This window comes from Siphateles boraxobius, unplaced genomic scaffold (assembly GCF_051911475.1).
Source record: "Siphateles boraxobius isolate OS27281-9 unplaced genomic scaffold, OSU_SipBor_1 12, whole genome shotgun sequence".
Lineage (NCBI taxonomy): Eukaryota > Metazoa > Chordata > Actinopteri > Cypriniformes > Leuciscidae > Siphateles > Siphateles boraxobius.
Genome location: NW_027508722.1, coordinates 35,945,917 through 35,965,601, shown reverse-complemented (window position 1 = coordinate 35,965,601; position 19,685 = coordinate 35,945,917). Strand labels below are relative to the sequence as shown.

Here is a 19,685-nt window from a genome sequence, read left to right as displayed (position 1 = left end):
CGTAACATGGAAAAATATCCTAAACACTGTTATGATTTATGAGCATCATGTGGAATCCTTCAACAGATTTACATATAGATTATTTGCATCGCAGCTCACGCTTCAGGAGGTTTTATAACTCTGAGTTTGAACACTGAGAATCTAAACCAACAGCAACCATGAGCTTCATCATCATCATCTTCATCTGGATGTTCTCCAGCTTCTGTTTCACAGGTGAGGAAATATGAAGTTAAACTGCACTATAATATTATCCAAATATAAAATTCTGAATATTTATTTCTTCTTCTTGATGTAGAATCAGTTGGTGGAGTGACAGTCACTCAGACGCCTGCAGTGAAACCTGTTCATCTCAGAGACACAGTTACTATATCCTGTAAAACCAGTCCTGAAGTTTACCAGGGTTGGAGTTATCAGCCTCTATCCTGGTACTTACAGAAACCTGGAGAAGCTCCTAAACTCCTGATTTATGCAGCAGACCGCCTCCAGTCAGGAACTCCATCTAGACTCAGTGGCAGTGGATCTAACAGTGATTTCACTCTGACCATCAGTGGAGTCCAGACTGAAGATGCTGGACATTATTACTGTCAGAGTTATCACAGTGGTGGTGTGTTCACACAGTGATAAAGAGTCGTACAAAAACCTCCGTCAGTCAGAGTCACAGTGACTGAACTGAAACTGCAGCTGCTCAAACACACACGTTTTCAAATACACACATCTAAACATTCTTCAATAAATGTTTTCTCTCTTATAAACTTTCACCAGTCAGCAAACCTAACACATCTGAAACCAGACCAAATGGACCTGATGAACTCATTTTTGTTTCTAATCATTTACCTTTGCCACATTATGATTTCCGTAACTGGCATATGATCAAAGATTTGATTTTATCTTCTCATTACTTTCACAGTATATACCACATATCAGACAAACAGAGATTGAAAAAGCTCAAGTGAACAATCTAATCAAATGATCTGGAAGTAATAAATCCATTATGTCTTCAATGGCTTATTTTAATAAGATTACAAATGAGGTTGTATGAAAACAAAAGTGTTGCATTACGGTTTGCATTGCCTATACTTCACAGTATTCAGTTAGCCCTCTACATCGTTTGATCAATGAATTTCCAATACTTTTCCAGTCATCTGCCATTTAAAAAAATTAGCCTATATTTTACTCACATAAAGCTAATTGTAACCAACAAAATGTTTCGAGCAGAGCTTATGTCTGTTTTACACTTATGAACTTTCACCTTCTGTTCCTGATGGATTGTCTCTTGCTGCCCCCTGTTGGTCATTTTGTCTCATGTGCACCACGTATTCACAGCGCATGTGAATAGACATTTTTCAACTTTATGCAGAAGAAATGAAAATCATATGTACATATCTGGAACATGCATATGAGAGTGAGTAAATTATGATAGGTTTTCATTATTATGTGAAATATTCCTTTAAGACTCATCAGAACCTCCTCTAGTTATGGGCTAGACTACAAGCTCACAGCCATCTTTAGAGTTTAGTCCTTGAATGTCCGTTTTTGCGGTAGCTCTGTAACGTTACATTTCTATGGCATCGCTATCTAAAAGTATTTAGCTGAATTGGATTTACTTATTGTAGAGTTAATTAAAGTTATCATGAGCATTGTAATGTTTGAAGCAGATATCATAAAAACATGTCAGTTGACCGGGAAGATTTTAAAAGAGCGGATCATTTATAAATCCGTAAGATCTTTCCTTCATGCTGTGGAGATTCAAAACAGAAGGCTGAAAAGTGGCGGAGCTACAGAGGCTCAGACCTTATGCGTTCAAGTCATCTCGTATAAATCGTATTTGGGTGTTACTGCAACTATGGACACTTTTAAATCCCAGCAGTGAAATTTTAGATTTATGTTAAAATATGTCATTTGATGTTTCATAAATATATATACAGTGCCATTACACACCTTGACAAAAAATATAATTACTGATTAATGTGATCAAATATAATATTATGAAGCATTTATAGCTTAAAACACAATTTTTGTTAATGTCCCACACCTGTGGTCTCAATGTTGAGATACATAAAATAAGCTAATTTTAATTACAATTTGACATTATTTCAAATGGAATTGTTTAATATAGGCTACAGATTCATTTACAGCATCTTGAAATTCTGAAAGGTATCTAGCTGTATTGTCAGGCTTTTCTATTTACAGCGAAATAAGCTAAAACAGCACAGAATACGATGGCATTATAATATAACAATGTAATATGTAACAAAGTTTGCAGAAGCTTCATAAATTAATTTTTTTTTTAAACAAAGCACACCTGATGCACATTTCTTTGTTCTTCATTATCTAGAACTTGAGTAGAACATTGCTGTATTTTGTGTAATTAATTAAGAGAAAGTAGCTACACCGCTATCTTACTCCGACGAAAATGACTTGAACGCTCCTGCCGTCGTAAACACGACTTCCACCTCGTACGAACTTCTCAGGGTAGCGCCATTTTTATTTTTCGACAGGAATGAAAATGAGGCTGTGAGGGTTATAAGCAAGGAAGTTGAAGCTGCCTCCGGGGCCGCCATTGTAGCTGGCTATCACCTGCTGTTAGCATCCCATTGACTCCCGTTCATTTTGGCGTCACTTTGACAGCGAATAACTTTACATCTGAAGCGTCCAAAGACTTCATTTGTCCATTATTTATTTCTAAAGAAACACGACAATGTATAAAAGGCTCCATTACTTTGTATCTTACGTTATGGCCCCGTAGAAGCCATTCTTGTAAAAATAGGCTAAAAATTGCGTCATAACCACGCGACTTCATGTCGAACAATAGAGACATTACCGTATAGACAGGAGGAGAAGCTCGCACAGTCTCGCAGGCGTACTGACGTTAAATTTTAAATAAATAAATATTAAGCAAAATGACAAAATAATTAATCAGAATACTTACCCAAAGTTGCTGCAGGTCGCGCTTCACCGTCTCTGTGCACGATTAACGTTGGGTGACTGTCTATGGGTGATTCAGATTTGTCTTGGCACAGCTACTAGAAGATTTACAACTGTCAGTCAGGTTGCTCACGTGACATCTACGTCATCAAGCTCAGTTTGAGCCTGCGCAGAACGCTTGGCTATCAGGAAGTGAGTGCCCATGTTCGGCTTCAACTCTCTCCGTTGAAATCAACGAGGTCGCTGTGTCCATTTCTTTTACTGTCTATGGTTATAAGCAGTGGTGTAGTCTAGGCCAGTGGTTCCCAAACTGTGGTCCGCGGACCACTAGTGGTCCGTGAGGGTACTGCAGGTTGTCCGTGGAAAGGCAAAATAAAATATAAAATAACATTTTTTACCTTCATTTTACCAGTAATCCCCATAAAAAAAATAAAAAGTAAAAAGAATACGTAGGCCTATATTGATATAAAATTTAAATTAAATTGTCAGGTTATTGTGTGATTACTAAAATAGGCTAGTGGTGCTCGGCCGTGACGTTCAAGTTCAGTGCCACAACATGGATCGGTGGATAGCAACAGGTTCTCTGAAGAGGAAAGCGGCAGAGGCAAATATTTTGCCATTATATAAAATATTTGTCGGATTATAATTTCACCAACAGTAATTCTGGATTGCCTCCACCAAACAAGTAAATAGGAAATAAGCAAATCAGAACACTTCAAGCCAAAACAGCAGTATGCGCGCAAGCGTGAAACGCTAGTGTTTCTTCTTGGTGCGAATCTTTTACTGGGGTCTCCAACACGTCGCTCGATTGGAGGTAGCTCGTTAAGGGGCCGTTCACATATCGTGTCTTTTGCGCTCTCAAGTTCATTATTTCATGTAGGCGCGCGGCAAGTGTGCTCATAATTGAAGTGACGCACTCATTTTTTTAGGCGCAGCGAGATGAAAACACCTCAACTATTCATAATGCCGCAAACGCACCGCAGTTCATGTGACAAAAACAAACAAATCAGCTTCATCCTTTCCGTAAACATTGAAAGCTCAGTCAATGAAGAATGTAAGAATGCACGTGCACCCAAACACTACGTGTGTTTTTCTCTTCTCCGTAAATAAATCTTGTAGCAGAGGTACAGCAAGCGTTTTTCGGTGGTGGAAATCTATTAGCTACTAAGCACAACTAAGTTGTGGAGAGCGCGCATAGCAACGACAGACGGCACGGGAAAATCGGACCGAATTTTACTATTAGCTAATAATAAAAGATAAGCTAATGTGCATCGATGTAAATGTCAAGTAATTTATCTTTTTTTGACTCATTCTTTTTATAAAAATGATTTAAAGGCTGAAATTTGTAAGGTTTATCTTTTTATAAAACCTTTTTTTGTGAAAAATGATTTAAGGGGCTGAAATATGTGAGGTTTATCTTTTTATAAAACCTTTTTTGTTAAAACTTTATTTGAATTTTATTTTACTATATGTGCCTATAGGGGTGGCAGGGGTTGGAGGCAATGTAAGTATCTGGATATTTGCCGCGGGGCGAGGGCTTCGATTACCTCTCTCTTTTTTGACCAAACATGTTTGCATCCCTGAAATGAATTATGGCCTCCGGCGCTTGAGTAAATAAATAAATTAAATATGTGGCAGCCGTTGTGTGCAGTAAACTTTCTTTTAACAAGCTGTTGTACTGATGAAATGACCAGTTGTAGTTTTAATGTTAGTAAGCCTATTTAGAGGTGCGGATTAATTCAGGAAGGACTGTGTGTAGATATATTTTATTATGTGTATTATGAGGTGGTCCGTGAAAATTCTTGATTACAAATAGTGGTCCACAGACACAAAAGTTTGAAAACCCCTGGTCTAGGCTACGTGATACGCAGGTAGGCCTATACGCCGTATACCCACTAGAAAATATCAAGGATTTCCGTATGCCCACTAGGAAATGTCAAAGATCTCCGTATACCCACTTTAAAAAGCTTTAGGATTCGTAACAACATCGTTTTGTGAAAGAACTTTCATTCATAAATTCACCCCGTCTGTGTTTGCGCAGCGACACGGATCGAATCGCGGAATCCACCAACAAATGTAAGCCTACTGTAAGGCGGAACGTCACGCAATTTGGCCATTTTTGAATGAATAAATAATGAAGTAATGATACAATGAATCAAATCTCGATATGTACTAGTGTCCATGAATATTAAAGCTCAAAAAGACTGCTATTGAAATAAACTCCTAATGTTCTGCGTGTTTCTTTGAATGAGCGCTCAATGTGTGCGCGTGACACTCGTGGTGTTTTCAGCGTCTATGAGGAGGACATGCACACATTTGAACTTCATTGCAGAGCTTTTATGAGAGTAACTTCACAAGAATTTTACCATTTCATTTGATAAAACTATCGTCATTCATTCGTATCATATACACACTCACAAACTTTAAAGTCTTCATGACAACCTGTCAAAATCAAAGTTTTGGATAACTTGAAGAAAATATAACAGAAATATATTACTATTGCACAGTAGAGTATACTTCAAGTAGGCCTAATAATAATAATTATAATAATAATAATAGTTTATTAAAACACACAAAAGCTTAAATGTCTTTAATTTACAACACACTAAAATAAAAGTTTGTAGAGATAAATAAAGTAACTCGAGGGAATTATGCAAGAAATTGCATAGTATGATGTACTTTTAAAAATAATAATCAAATCTATTAAAACAAAATTTTAAAGGAATATCACACAAGTTTTTAAAAAGTAAATTTTTATTTGTGCTTATAATTTTTAAGTCTTTTAATTGTCAGCTGATAAAACCTGTGCTTCAGGGACCATATTGATATAACATTTAAGGTTAAATGTATTTCTTTAATGGATTAGTTTGATGGCGATTAAGACTAAACAGTAGAAAATTGGTGGTGGTGGCGGCGGGGGGGTATATCTGGTATATCACACTATACTCACTACAAAAAACTAGACTACATCACTGGTTATAAGTAGCCTATAGTGAGTTTAAGAATGGCAGTGTTGTTTAACATACCGATTGTTCAGATGAGTAAACTTCTTTTTAAAAAAAAGGCAGTAGATAAAAACCCCTTAAAATAAGTCCTTTATACAATGCGTGTCATCCAAAATCACATACTTCCCTATCTACTAAATAGTAGGCAAAAAACAGCATATGAAAAAAGAAGTACTCATAAAAGAGTAGGCAAAAAGTACCCATGGGACATGTAGTATTACTTTCATACTACACACACTATATAGAATGTACTTTTTTTGAGCAGTCGTTTAGTAATTACTTATTTTGAATAAGTACCTACTCAAGAGACTTCAGACATAGACCAAGTCTATCCCTCGTTTTTAGGGGCAGTCATGGCCTAATGGTAACAGAGTTGGACTGGTGACCCAAAGGTTGCTGGTTCGATTCCAGTACCGGCAGGAATATGACTGAGGTGTCCTTTAGCAAGGCACCTAACCCCCAATCGCTCCCCGGGCTGCCCGCTGCTCCGGGTGTGTGTATCCACGTTTGCAGTGTGTGTGTGTGTTCACTACTCACTACTCTGCTCCTAATGTGTGTGCACTTACTTGGATGGGTTAAATGCAGAGGTCAAATTCCAAGTATGGGTTACCATACTTGGGCATCACGTGTCACTTTCACTTTTTCACTAACAGCCTCATTTTCTTCTGTGTTAAATTAAAATGGCCTCTAACCTGACTAAGGTCTTTTTATTTAGGGTCGTACCTTTAAATCTGTAGAAAAGAATAAGATTCGAGTCAACACATTTGCTACAAAAAGAAACAAAAATAACATTTATTGAACATGCATCCAACCTAAACTCATTACACTTCGGGAATATTTGAGCCGAGCTGGACTGTGACATCCAGGGATTAACAAGGGCTCTCAAACCGCGAAAATACTGATACTAAACAGGAAGTGTGTGTTCGTGCCAGGAAACAGAAAACTCCCCAAAGGTCCAAAGGGAAAGACAAAATCAATAGTGTGAAATAATCACTTACCTCTCGCTCTAACGCACAGACACACATAGTGAGATTTAAGGTATAATAATACACCATAACGATGATGATGTCACCTGCACGCCACATATTCTCAGTTCGTTTTCGTTGATTGGCAGATGAATGAATGTCTAAATATATGTTGTGGATTAAACGCTCGTTACAAAAACATTATGACCGGCATCCTGCTAGAACCCAAAGCTCGAGAAGCGTCTTAGAAACATTCTACATATGTTAGAACTTTATACCCTCGCATATATCGCATTCATTCTGCATATGAATCATAGGGACAGCTTCTAAAAACACACACACACTCCAATCTGCGCAACACTCGCATGCACAGTTTCCTCTTTCATGAGTGATTATTAGTGATGTGTCATCAATAATGTTGCTTTTTAACATTCAATGATGAGATTACAGCATCATCATGAGCAGCAAACATCAGCCATAGTTTCAGATTGAAAGGAAGTGTCTGAACATGTTAAGGAAGGATAGCAGAAAGAGTTTGAAGGACAGAAAGAGGGTCAGGTGACTCCTGCGGGTCAGATGCTCCACAGCAAAGCTCCACTGATTAAAGTGCATGAACATACAGGAGAGGATTCAATTCAGCGTGAGGAAACTCTGCTGCAGTCCGCTCGAGTGTGTGTGTGTGTGTGTGTGTGTTCAGTAGTCCTCCACCCAGCCGTTCTCCTGGATGAAAGCGTCAATCACCTCCTTCATGGCCAGATTGGGGATCAGCTGATCTTGGGTCAGCGGGCTGCGGGTGACTGGGTCAAAATGGCCGACACGCTACAGAGAGAGAGAGAGAGAATATCAAATCAACTTTTTGTTTTGTTTTGCATCGCTCAAGGCTATTGGCTATTTTAAGAGTGATCTGTCCCAACCAATTTGAATACATGTTGTAACGACACCATCTGGCTGCAAAAAGCATCTTATACAATGAAAAATGTCTGTTGTTATCATTAACAAAAGCTAAAGCTATTAAAAACATTATATTATATATATATATATATATATATATATATATATATATAACACAAATTATATATATATAATTACTAGATGAAAAAACAAAAACTAGAAATGTTGTAACTGAAATAAAATAGGTTTTAGTTGATGTACTAAAATTACTAAATGTGAAAAAAACTAAACAGAAACATTTTAAAGAAACAAAAACTAATAAATACCATTAACAACAAAAATTACAAGAACCTAAACTAGCATTAATATAAAAGGTGAAAATATATAAATATTAATAAATAATATAATATAATAGTATATAAACAATATTAAAATAACACAGAGAATTGTCTAAGATTACACAAAACGATTTTAGATTATTTGTAGAAAAGAGTAGAAACTAAAATAAAACGGAAAATAATGGAAAAATTAAAAACTAATAAAAACTGCACAAAATTACTATAACTTTAACTAGAATTAAAACTGAAGTATAAAAATAAAAACAAATTTTAGAATACTAATAAATACAGTACTAGTACATTAATAATACTAAAACAACATGTTGTAATCTGATTTGTCAATCTGTGATCATATTCTATATTTCTGCGAGTCACATGGCTCAAAAACAAAGGAACAAAACAACAACAACGAAACCCTGGCAGCAACTGCGCGCAGCTCAAAGATGGCAGTATTGTTGCACAAGCTGCTGACGGGTGAAAGTGTTTTCGTGAGCAGACCTGTAGATGTTCCTCGATGTCCTTGCGATCGTAAGTGATGCCGCTGGGAGTAATGCAGGGTTCTCTCATGAGCTCAAAGCTGATCTTCCCACACAGGTAATCTGGGATCTCTCGCTTCTGCACACGTAATATAACACAACATAGAATGAACAGCCAATCAAACACAATCATGTTTAATGCAGTGTGTGTCGAGTGATTGTCAAAATGTCTTGAGGTGGTGGTTTCATTTTGAGATGTTTGAAATGATTTCTTCATACCTTCCTCTTTTCATCTACTTGAGAGAAAAGCTCATCCATGTCCATCAGATATTTATCCTGCAGAGAGAAGCACAGGAAATGACATCACTTCATCAATCCTACATGGGGGTCTTTGTATATTTATAGGCGTGTGTCTCACGTGTTTGGATTTGGATTTGCTGATCTCGCCTCCGTTCTGAATGTCCTCGGTTTGCTTCACTCTGCTGTCGTCGAGCTCTCTGAACACACACATAAAGACAGACAGATGTTACGATACACAGACTCATCATCAGTGTGTGTACGGACTGATGCAAGCAGGACTCTCACCTGTCTTTCTCTGCCAGGATGAGTTTGGTGAGATAGGCATGCAGCTCGTTCTCCTGGCTGATACGCTTGTCTTCTATGCTGTTCCAGCGTTTTTTCTTGGCAATGCGAAGAGCACTTGGGATATCGTCTCCAAAATTCAGCCGCTGTTCCTTCGCCAGGTTATAGGCTGAAAACGAGCAGTTTCATCACACTGCATTTGAGTTTGCACTGCACTGATGTCTGTTTAGATGCCTGGATTATTTCTATGATGGTTTTTGGATTCACTGATAATTATTTAGATGATTAGCTCAATAACAAATACATTGGCTGATATTAGATATAGAGCTACATTATTAGAGACAAGACCAAAATTATAAAACAAGACCTTAAAAAGTGCATCAAATGACACTGAATATCACATACAAAAAAAAAAAAGGTTTTAATTTTAAAACGGGTATTGCAGAAATCAAATTTCTTATCTCTCATCCACTTGACTATGAGACCTTATATATCCCTGTGGCCAATATCCTTTTATAAAAACTAAATGGAAAGAACTAAGACCTAAACTAATTTACATTTACATCGACTTACAAAGACATTTACATCGATAGTCTGGCGTTATAATTTATTTGCTTTTGGTGTACTGTGAAGTGGGTAAAACTGTTTTTAATGGCAGGCTAGCAGATGCCGTTGACTCGCGCTAGCCTAACACCGGCGAACTATTCAACTGGAAGGACTGGATGAACATTTTTGAAAACTGTCTCCACTGATAAATAACACCCAGGCTAACTTGGAAATGAGGTCCGATTTCCAAAATCCTCAACCACCCCTTTAAGCATCATATGACTCCTTTAAATCAAAATCAAAAATTCCTACTTCAAGCTGTGAGTGTGTGTGTACCTCTCTGTAGATTGCCTATGGCCTCTTCATAGTTCTCCAGTTCCAGCTGACACTGGCCCAGGAAAAAGTGCGCCTTCACTGATTGGCTGTCGAGCTCGAGGGCGTGTTTACTGTCGGCCAGCGCCTTGTCGTGTTGCTGTAGCTTCACGTAGCATAACGCTCTGTTAGTGTAGTACACGGCCACTGAGGGGTTACGGTTCTACACACACACACCAGAAACATGATCAGTACAAATCTACAACTTTATCAGTCCTACGGAGATCATGTGTATTTTTTTGCGAATAGCCACACAATCGCCACTTGATGAGTTAAACGCATTACTGAATATAAAATGTGCATTTAAAATTCATCAAAACTGTATGGAAACCATGTTAAAAAAAAACTCCTCAGGATTCTTTGATGAATAAAAAGTCTCCTCTGCTCACCGAGGCTGCATTTATTTGATAAAAAATACAGTAAAAACAGTAATATTGTGAAATATTCTTAAAACGGTTTTCTGTGTGAACATAGTAAAATGTCATTTATTCCTGTGATCAAAACTGAATTTTCAGCATCACATGACATGATCCTTCAGCAATCATTCTAATATGCCAATTTGCTGCTCAATTATTATTGTTCTCAGTTATTAATAATGATTGTTATTACGATAAATGTAAAACGTTGTATTATTAGATGAATAGAATTTACTTGAAATAAGTGTTCTTGCTGAATAAAAGCATACTTTTTTATCTTACTTTTTAATGGTAATGTATCATGATTTCCACAAAAATATGAATTCAACATTGATAATATTCAGATATGTTTCTAGACCTGTTTCTAGAATGCTTTAGAAGGATCATGTGACACTGAAGACTGGAGAAATATATTTTCCTAGCATTAGTCCCGCTCATTTGCAGGGTCCGCTTCATCAAATGATCCGCACTCACACATTGGATTTGGCACAGGTTTTACACTGGATGCAACCCAGCACTGAGAAACAAAGAGTGCCGAGACACACTCTCACACACACTCCTACGGGCCAATTCGGCATGTCCAATCCACCTAACCTGCATGTATTTGGACTGTGTGGGGGAAACCGGAGCACTCGGAGAAAACACACGCTGAAGCTGGGAGAACATGCAATATGCACACAGAAAGGACTCGAACCGGGGACTGTGAGGTGACAGTGCTACTCACTGAGCCACTCATTACTGAGTAATGATGCTGAAAACTCAACTTTGCATCACAGGAATAAATTACATTTAGATACAAGCATGTTATATGTTTGGCAACAGTTCTTCTAACTCTAACTGATGGAGTGTGTAGCTTTTCATTTCTTAAACATGTAGGAAGAACATCATATTCATATTCCAGGATGACAATATCCAGATTCATCAGGAAATAAATTAATTTCATTGATGGAAATTGATGATGTGATGTTATTTCCATCAAGATCGTGTATTGTCAATGCAAGAGTCCAGCACTCTGTAAAGTCTCCTCCAGCACATCCCAAAGACTTTCAATGAGTTTAAGCTCTGGATTCATGTGTGAAAATGATTCTTCAAGCTTTTCACAACCATTCTTTCACAATCTGAGCCTGATGAATCTGGATATTGTCATCCTGGAATATGAACATGATGTTCTTCCTACATGATTGTTTCAGAAATGAAAAGCTACACACTCCATCAGTTAGAGTTAGAAGAACTGTTGCCAAACATATAACATGTTAGAAACATAATAATCACTGCAACACTGATCCAATCATAGACTCTCGAGCATTTGCCTATTTAAATCCAAACAGTGACTTCTTTTTTTTGGCTGGGCAGTGTGTTTCGCAATACTGTATTTCTGATCAAATAAACGCAGCCTTGGTGAGCAGAATTTATAATTATTCCAAAACTTTGACCAGTAATCGTACTGACCCCAATTTTTTTACATTTATATGCACATTTATCAAACGTGCATGTAATTTCCGTGTTAACTAAGAACTGTCCTGCCTCACTCACAATGGCTTTGCTGTAGCAGGTCACGGCCTCCTGGTATTTTCGGCTGAGGAACAGGCGATTGCCCTGCTCCTTGAGCTCCTGTGCGGAGGAGCTTTTCTCCGGGCTGCTGGCCATCTTCTCCACGGGCTCAGCGGTGGCCGCTCCCCCCTGCTTACCGATCCTGTTCCCCGTCTCTTCGGTGAGCACCGGCCTGTCCCGGGGATCCAGATACCTGCAAACCTCTCACACTGCAGGAACACATCAACACATGTTACACACAGTAATACACACAACTCTACAATAACACACATTACATACACTGCAATGACAATAATTGTGCAATAACACAAACTGCAGGCTTCTAGACTACATAACACACACATTTGGACTATGATCAGCCCCTGACAGCTGTCAGATGATTCCTGACTCTTCCAGCAGAACTGTGAACATAGAACTCATGTAATTTGACCAAAACCGAGAATGAATCATCACACATTTAGTAAAACTAATTATTAGAAGTACATTAATAGTGATTAGAAGAGAAACTCTACAGAATGACATGTGGCTGACACACACATCTGTACGTCTACACACACGTCACAAGCTTGTAATCCGTTTGACAGAGCCAATTGGCGAGAATAAACACAAGTTGACTTTAAATTTGATATTTTAAATGTAATATATGAATTATTTCTGGCGTACCGGGTTTGACTGCTGGTCTGACGCCTGTCGTTAGCAAACCGGTGGCTACACTTGTGCTTTTATGATGACTTTTTGGTCCCGTGTACCGAAAAAAACGCTGCCAAACTCATAGTTCGACAAGATCATGACATTAAGATGACAATTCTCCAAAGCTTTCATCGGCGATCGCTAAAAACACGACATTTTACTCGCGGGTGTGAGACGCTAGCATCATGTTTCGGTTGTTTTGACTGTGGCGTCACGGTGACGTTACCGGAGGTGACGAGCCACAGCTTGTTGCTTGCGTAAGGACGCCTCCTGTCGGTTACATGAATAAATGTAATTAAAAACAACATTAGGGATTTTTAATATAAAATATAAAGGTAATATGAATGTAATATATCAATCTCAGTCAATAATAATTTCTATGATTTTAATCTGACTATAAATAAAATAATTCAGAATACTAGCGTACTCATATTCATCACTCACATAAACTGAAAAAAGAAAACCCGTTTTTTTTGTTAGACATATTAGATGTTTGATGAATTATAATCTAACATAAAATGTCCTCTTTAAAAATAGGAATTTCGGTTTTCAGGAATCTCAGATCATATAACAGTATCATCTTAACTAAAATGTTGAATTCAATAATTGTAGCAACATTTTTCTAAAACATCTAATTTCATGCTCACACAAACACAATGCTTTCTTAAGAGTTTCAGGCCCTATTTTGAATCAAAATGCCAAGCTATTACTGTACGGAAAATATCTCGTAAAATATTTAATTTTCTACATTTTTATTGCATATTGAATTCACGAGATAAATAGAATAGCCAACACAAGCATTCAACTTGTTAGTTAGAAATGGACCTAACCATTAAAGGCCACTTTCAGTTTATTAGATGGATAAGAGCCCTCATTAATGACAAACACCATTTAAATTCATAAAACCATTTAATGCACTTTGATCAGGGCAACATGAAATCAAAACAGCATTATAAAAGATCATGTACATAGTAATTCTGAAACAATATGCCATGAAGGATTCAGTTGTTTAGATTAAACTCCTACACCTCTGAAACTGAAACAAAGAGTGAATGAGCTTAGTCTCTCTCTAGGGGGAAATACTGCAGCTAGATTTAAAGAAAGGGCGTTTAAACTGACCTCAGAACAGCTTTCAAAGTAGAATGAGCTCCGTGCAAAACATGCACACATTCGTTCAGGACAAACGGTACAAAATAAAAACCCAATCCCAAAAAAAATAACATTATGGAGGGGCAAAAAAATCAAAAAAAATCCAGCAGTACATACTTCTGAGAGAAGAAACAAAAATAAAAAAAATTCCACACAAACAAATGTCATTTCAACACTGGACAGTGGATCAATTCTTACTGGACTGAGATAGTAAAGACTACAAAGACTTTAATGAAACTGGGCATGGGCAGTTTACTACAGACGAAGCAAACATGATAAATAAAAGTGGGTATATGTATATGAGAGGTTTGTGTTTGTTATGGTAGCGTGAGATGATTCAGATCTCTCCAGCCTCTCTGTCATCATGACGGCGAGATTCTGTCCTGCCGTTCAGCCCGTCTGATCTGCGCTCAGATGAACTGTGCTTGCTGTCCCTCTCGCGGTCACGGTCCCGTGAAGATCTAACACACACACGAATCAACTGTTACTACAAGACAGTGGAATGTTTGTTTGCTTGTTTGTTTTTTGACTCCATGACAAAAAAAGTACTTGAGTTATTAAAACCAAATTTGTACAAAAACTGTAATAAAAAAGGAAACTGACTTTTCAAAGCTCCACGAGCGAGAGAGTAAAAACACTGAGTATGGTTACTTGTGTGAGTGTTCTCGGCTGTGCCGCGAGCGGGATCGGGATCGAGAACGGTGTCGCCGGCGTCTGTCGCGCTCTTTGGAGCGAGAACGGGAACGGCGCTTCTCTCGTGATGCGGAGCGGGAACGCCGGCGCCTGCGCTCTCGATCGCGGTCACGAGAACGAGACCTACAAGCAGAACGAGACACATTAACAACTGCTTCATGCATAAGATTAGATACGCGTTCAATTTTACAATAAATGTTCAATATTCTCTGATATTTTTTTAAGACATTTGCATTTAATAGATATTGATTTTTTTTGATTAACTGATTTTGGATCATTAATTAAATTAGTTTACAAATTAATCTGAAAGAACATCCAAAAAAAACTATGGCCTGCCAGACAGTTAAATAAACGTTTAAACCCAAAAGTGCTTTATGATTAGCCAATGATACTTTAGACCAGAGCATAGAAAAATATACTACACGATACAGCATAAAAATTCAAATAGATTTTTTTTTAAATGTATTAATTCCCAGGACTTTGTTTTCTTTTTGTACTAATTATAAAAACAATTTAGCTGGCAAGAAAACAAAAGTAAAATGAATGAGCAACTGACTTCTTGCGTTCTCGGCTGCGCGACTTGGTCCTACAGAGAAAAACAGACAAAACAGATTATTTTGATCAATATTCAGATCACAATTATTTCAACTGCTTATTGACTTTGGAAACATCATGCATTTGTTGAATCTAAAAAAAAAAAAAAAAAAAACTTAAACTTTAAATCAATTTCAACTGGTAAAAGATAATAAAATAATATATAAACACACCCCAAAGACACACTTAAATAAATAATACAAAAACATATAAAAATAAATGAGAAAACCAGACTAAAATTCCTTTAGATTCTACAGTGTATTTCACAAAAACAATGCATCTTAAAAAAGCACATGAAAAGGTGCATAAAAATATTCTCACTGCTTTTTCATTCTCTCCTCTTTCTCACGCTCTTCCCTCCTCTTCAGTCGCTCTTGGTTCCGCCTCTCCTGTTTTTCCTGCACGGTTTTCTGCAGAGAAGAAATGATGCAACGTCACTTACTATTCTAAACCAATGGCCCCCGCCGGCACGTGATTTAGGCCGAGCGGTCACCTTCAGCTGCTCCAGCTTCTCTCTGATCTGGATGAAGCCCAGGTGCAGTTTGCCACCAAAGTGGTCAGCGAGACGCCGGTCGTTGTCATGAAGACCCAGGTAGGCGGAGCAAACCTCACAGACACGCAACTTCTGCTGCTGGAAACTGGAGGCGGGCATAGAGTTCCTGTACTCTTCCTGTCAAAAACAAAACAGAAAACGTAAATCCAGAAAGCATTACAAACTCACAATAGAGTAATATTATAAAGGTAATGTGCTGAATAAATGAAATGTGACAGCTTGTGCTTGGAAACAAGTTTACAAAATATAAATAATAAAAACATTGTCTAACCTCTGCATCTTTCTTCTTAGTCCGGACTTTCTCAACCTCCTGTAGAACTTTCTGGGCTTCGTCTACATTTCCCTCAGCCCCGAGCTGCTCAGCCTTCGCCAGCAGCTTCCCGATCTCCTCGTTCAACTCGTGAACCTTTTCTGCCTGGCAAACAGATACAAGACTGTGAACCTAATGGCTTCAGTGAGGGAAAGAACTACAATCCCATGAAGCATTGCAAACAGCCTAATCAAATTGTCACAAATATAAAACTACTCATTTATACACGTTGCCTATATCAACTATATAAGTTTATTGCAAAACATGCATTATATAGCATCATGGGTAATGTAGTGTTTAACCGGGAATTCCACTTTTAAACATGATTATTAAAAAAAATTATTTGTAAAGGTTCACGACTTCAGCAAATTTGAGTTTTTACTTCCAGAACCTGACTCGTAGCTCTTATGTAAAAATGACCAAAAACCTGGACACAATTAGACTATCACTTTAGACATTTTACCACTGCATGGTATTGGACCCAGTGCTATAAACACTTCATACCTTTGCAGCCACTTCAGCGCTGATCTCTTCCTGCGTCTCAGCGAGACGCTTCTTGGCCAACTCAGTCCTGCGGTCACAGTCGGCAATAAACGACTCCAGGTGATCCACCGCCTACACAACACACATCAACAGAATTTACTAAAGCCTTCACTGCTAATTCACTGAAACCACTAGCAGATGATCTCTACTTAACGAGTCACTTACATCCAGTTCAAAGAACAGGTCTCTCTCTTTAGATGCAATCTCATAGTCTGCTCTCAGCGCCAGATCATGGATCTTAGAGCATTCGCCAAGGTCCATGCGCTACATACACAGGAAGACAACAATGGTATCAGTATGCTGCATTAAGAAAGTGTTTAGTGTGAATGTGTTTTTTCCTCACCGTTCCAGAGAGAATGTCATGCGGGCAGCAGTTGAGCAGGTGCGATTTGCAGACGCGCTCGTCTGTGAATTTAACCCGCTGTCTCGACTCATCTCCTGTAAGGACACAGCACATAATTGACATTGAATGAGACCACACACGCACTCGTGTATCTCTCTTTCTCTCTCTCTCACACACACACACACACAGCGGCACTACACACTGCTAACTTTTCGGCCAAGGGTCTGTCTGTCCCTGCAGTGAAATCATGAGATCTGAGTGCGGAGAGCATGTGTTTGACAGTGTCAGATATCTTTGTTACATGACAAAGTAAAGGCTCTTTAATCATGTAGAATAGAGGTTTAACTTTCACTGACCCAAGGCCTGTTTCTTTAACTGGCTCTGATCATGGAGCAACCCAAGCAGCTAGCAGTCTCTGTCATTATCAGTTATTCATTCCGTTCAGTCACCAAGAGATTGACTGATGTTCAGGGCTGGGTGACGGCTTAAAAATGAAATCTTGATACTTTTTGCCTTCTAAGAGTTTACAGTTATCTAGTTAAGGTTGATTCAATAGACATACAAGAAGATTTATTAATAAAACGAAATCCATTGCATTTTAATACATGAAAAATGTCACACAAAGTCTGAGAAACTAATGAATAAATAATTAATATGGAAAGGAAACAAACTTGCATAATTCAATTGAAGCTTAAATCAAAGTCACTATCATTTGGAAGTTTAATGGTTAAAATAAAAGCATTAAAATCATTGCATTACTATTCAAGATATTGCTAAATGTTATGGAGCCAGAAAAACTAAACATTACATATATTGTGAATATTCAATATATCACTCTTCCCTAATTGGCATGAAGCATCTATGCTTTTATAACTGCCAATTGAGTGCAAAGGTGTATGGGATAGCAGATCAGAGAGGAATGTCATGTTTCAGAGTCATCTTGTACTTAAAGTGCATTATCTCTCATGAGTACATACAAATATGGTGAATAATCTAATGTGCATATTAAAAGCAACCAATACAAGATGTTGAACAAGTTCACCAAGTTGAAAAAAACATTGAAAACTAAAGTGAAAGGTTAATTGATACACACTGCGAGGTCTCTCCCATTCAGAACCCCTCCTGCGGTCCCAGCCTCTAAAAGTTTAAAGGGAAAAGCTTTTCTTGCCCAAACCTGTAATGAGGAAGTTGGGAATGATACAGAAGAATAAAAGTGAAGACGTCGGGGGAGGAATCAGAGTCCTTTCCTTTATTTATTTACTTTTTTAAAGTCAGATTTGAGGAAAGACGCTCAGGCCCAGCATCAGTGTACTACAACCCGCCTGGGCAGAAGCTTCGTATCCTCTCTGCTCACTCTTACGTTACCAACTAGCGTGATGATGTGTAAAACAGTTACTGCTGGAAAGCAAACAGTATTGTTTTTTCATATTCATAACAGCTTTAAAAAGCATTGGTGACTCACGGCTCGATGAACATGAGGCTTTTCTGCAACTCCCTTGCAGATGTAGGCTGGCAAACATACACTGAACCTTAATGAATAGAATAAAGGGGCCACAATTGTTCAGTCTGTATGAAACAAATGTACGGGAAGCATATGAATTCATCTCAGCATTCACAAAGACAGTCGCTTCATTCACACGGAGGGTGAGATTTCTTACAGCCAGTACAACTCAATTCAATCAATTCTAGCTGCTCAAGTCCTTTCTGTTGTTTAATCATCTTAAAATCCTCTTGAGCTGATCAAAAAAATATCACACAGTCTAAAAAAAGCCATATTTCCTCTTGACCATGCTCATTCAGATTTATTGCTTGCATTCATTTTTTGGGACACTACAGTTCTTTTAAATATGTAATTTAATGTATGTAGTTCGCACAATATTATTCAATTCACTAAATATTTACAAGGCTGTCAAAATGGCCAAATATCAGCTAATTAATTGAGCCTGAAGACATATTGGTCCGTCACAAATGTCAATAATAATAATGATATCAAAAAAGACCATTCTTTCTAAAACAAAAAAACATTCTCTCAACTTTTTAAACAATGTAGGTCACTATAACTAATTTTTGTTTTTTGCTAAAACCCCGTGTTCATGAATTATAGCGTCATTTGTCATTAGATGGGCTGCTGTTCTATTAGCTTAGCATACCGAATCGTCCCACTGACGTCATTACACCACCTTTATGGACACAAACATTAAACTGAAGCGTTTCAAGAGGAAATACTACTGCATTTAGCTAAACTTAATTCTGTGATGTTTATCTTAAGATGTTAATTTTAATATTTGACTGGGTTATTATATTCTGGTTTGGGCTAATCTGGGCGCGCGGCCTTCAGAAATCCTCTCAGAGCCGTTAGCACTCAGCTAACACTCACCATCCCTCGACGTTCCCATCAGCTGATCCAGCAAAGCTCTCATCTGAGCCTGGGCCGACATCCTCACACGATTAAATCGCTCGCTTCTCAGGGGTTATGGTAATTTTACCCTAAAAATTAAAGTTTAAATCATCTGCGAAAGCCTTCGCTCCTGCGTCTATCGCCTCCGCTGCTCTCTTCACTGGCGAGCGAGCAAATGAACTCAAACGGGTGAGCGGCCAATCAGAGCGCGCGACGCAATCTTAAAGAGGAAGTGTATGTATATTATACTATATATTATTATTACTAATATTATTTATTATGAATGGTTTTACACAATAATAATAATAATTAAATCAACTTAAATGCACAAAAACACATGTAACA

At 37.9% G+C, this 19,685-nt stretch overlaps 2 protein-coding genes and 1 gene segment (V, D, J or C); 1 reads left to right on the top strand and 2 right to left on the bottom strand.

Annotated features, from left to right (window-relative positions):
- The first annotated feature begins 76 nt into the window (after window positions 1-76).
- LOC143727956 (Ig kappa chain V region K29-213-like) lies at window positions 77-702 on the top strand. The segment is given in 2 exon segments: window positions 77-213; window positions 296-702. Coding segments are annotated over 2 exon segments (381 nt in total).
- A 5,991-nt stretch (window positions 703-6,693) lies between these two features.
- Window positions 6,694-13,016, bottom strand: stub1 (STIP1 homology and U-Box containing protein 1). Its single transcript, XM_077219331.1, has 8 exons — window positions 12,731-13,016; window positions 12,050-12,276; window positions 10,065-10,263; window positions 9,186-9,351; window positions 9,019-9,097; window positions 8,880-8,936; window positions 8,623-8,739; window positions 6,694-7,714 (listed from the first exon to the last, which is right to left on the bottom strand). Exons 2-8 carry the CDS (start codon window positions 12,161-12,163, stop codon window positions 7,589-7,591), a joined length of 858 nt encoding a protein of 285 aa, XP_077075446.1. The 5' UTR covers window positions 12,164-12,276; window positions 12,731-13,016; the 3' UTR covers window positions 6,694-7,588.
- A 631-nt stretch (window positions 13,017-13,647) lies between these two features.
- luc7l (LUC7-like (S. cerevisiae)) lies at window positions 13,648-19,531 on the bottom strand. Of its 3 annotated transcripts, XM_077219329.1 has the most exons (11): window positions 19,320-19,523; window positions 18,405-18,471; window positions 16,943-17,037; window positions 16,765-16,863; window positions 16,561-16,671; window positions 16,018-16,161; window positions 15,687-15,863; window positions 15,515-15,603; window positions 15,156-15,185; window positions 14,558-14,722; window positions 13,648-14,367 (listed from the first exon to the last, which is right to left on the bottom strand). In XM_077219329.1, exons 1-11 carry the CDS (start codon window positions 19,320-19,322, stop codon window positions 14,244-14,246), a joined length of 1,104 nt encoding a protein of 367 aa, XP_077075444.1. In that variant the 5' UTR covers window positions 19,323-19,523; the 3' UTR covers window positions 13,648-14,243. The 3 variants fall into 3 exon arrangements, with proteins under 3 accessions (XP_077075444.1, XP_077075445.1, XP_077075443.1); XM_077219330.1 differs by lacking the exon at window positions 18,405-18,471 and having other exon boundaries at window positions 19,320-19,531; XM_077219328.1 differs by lacking the exon at window positions 19,320-19,523 and having other exon boundaries at window positions 18,405-18,672.
- Window positions 19,532-19,685: the final 154 nt, after the last annotated feature.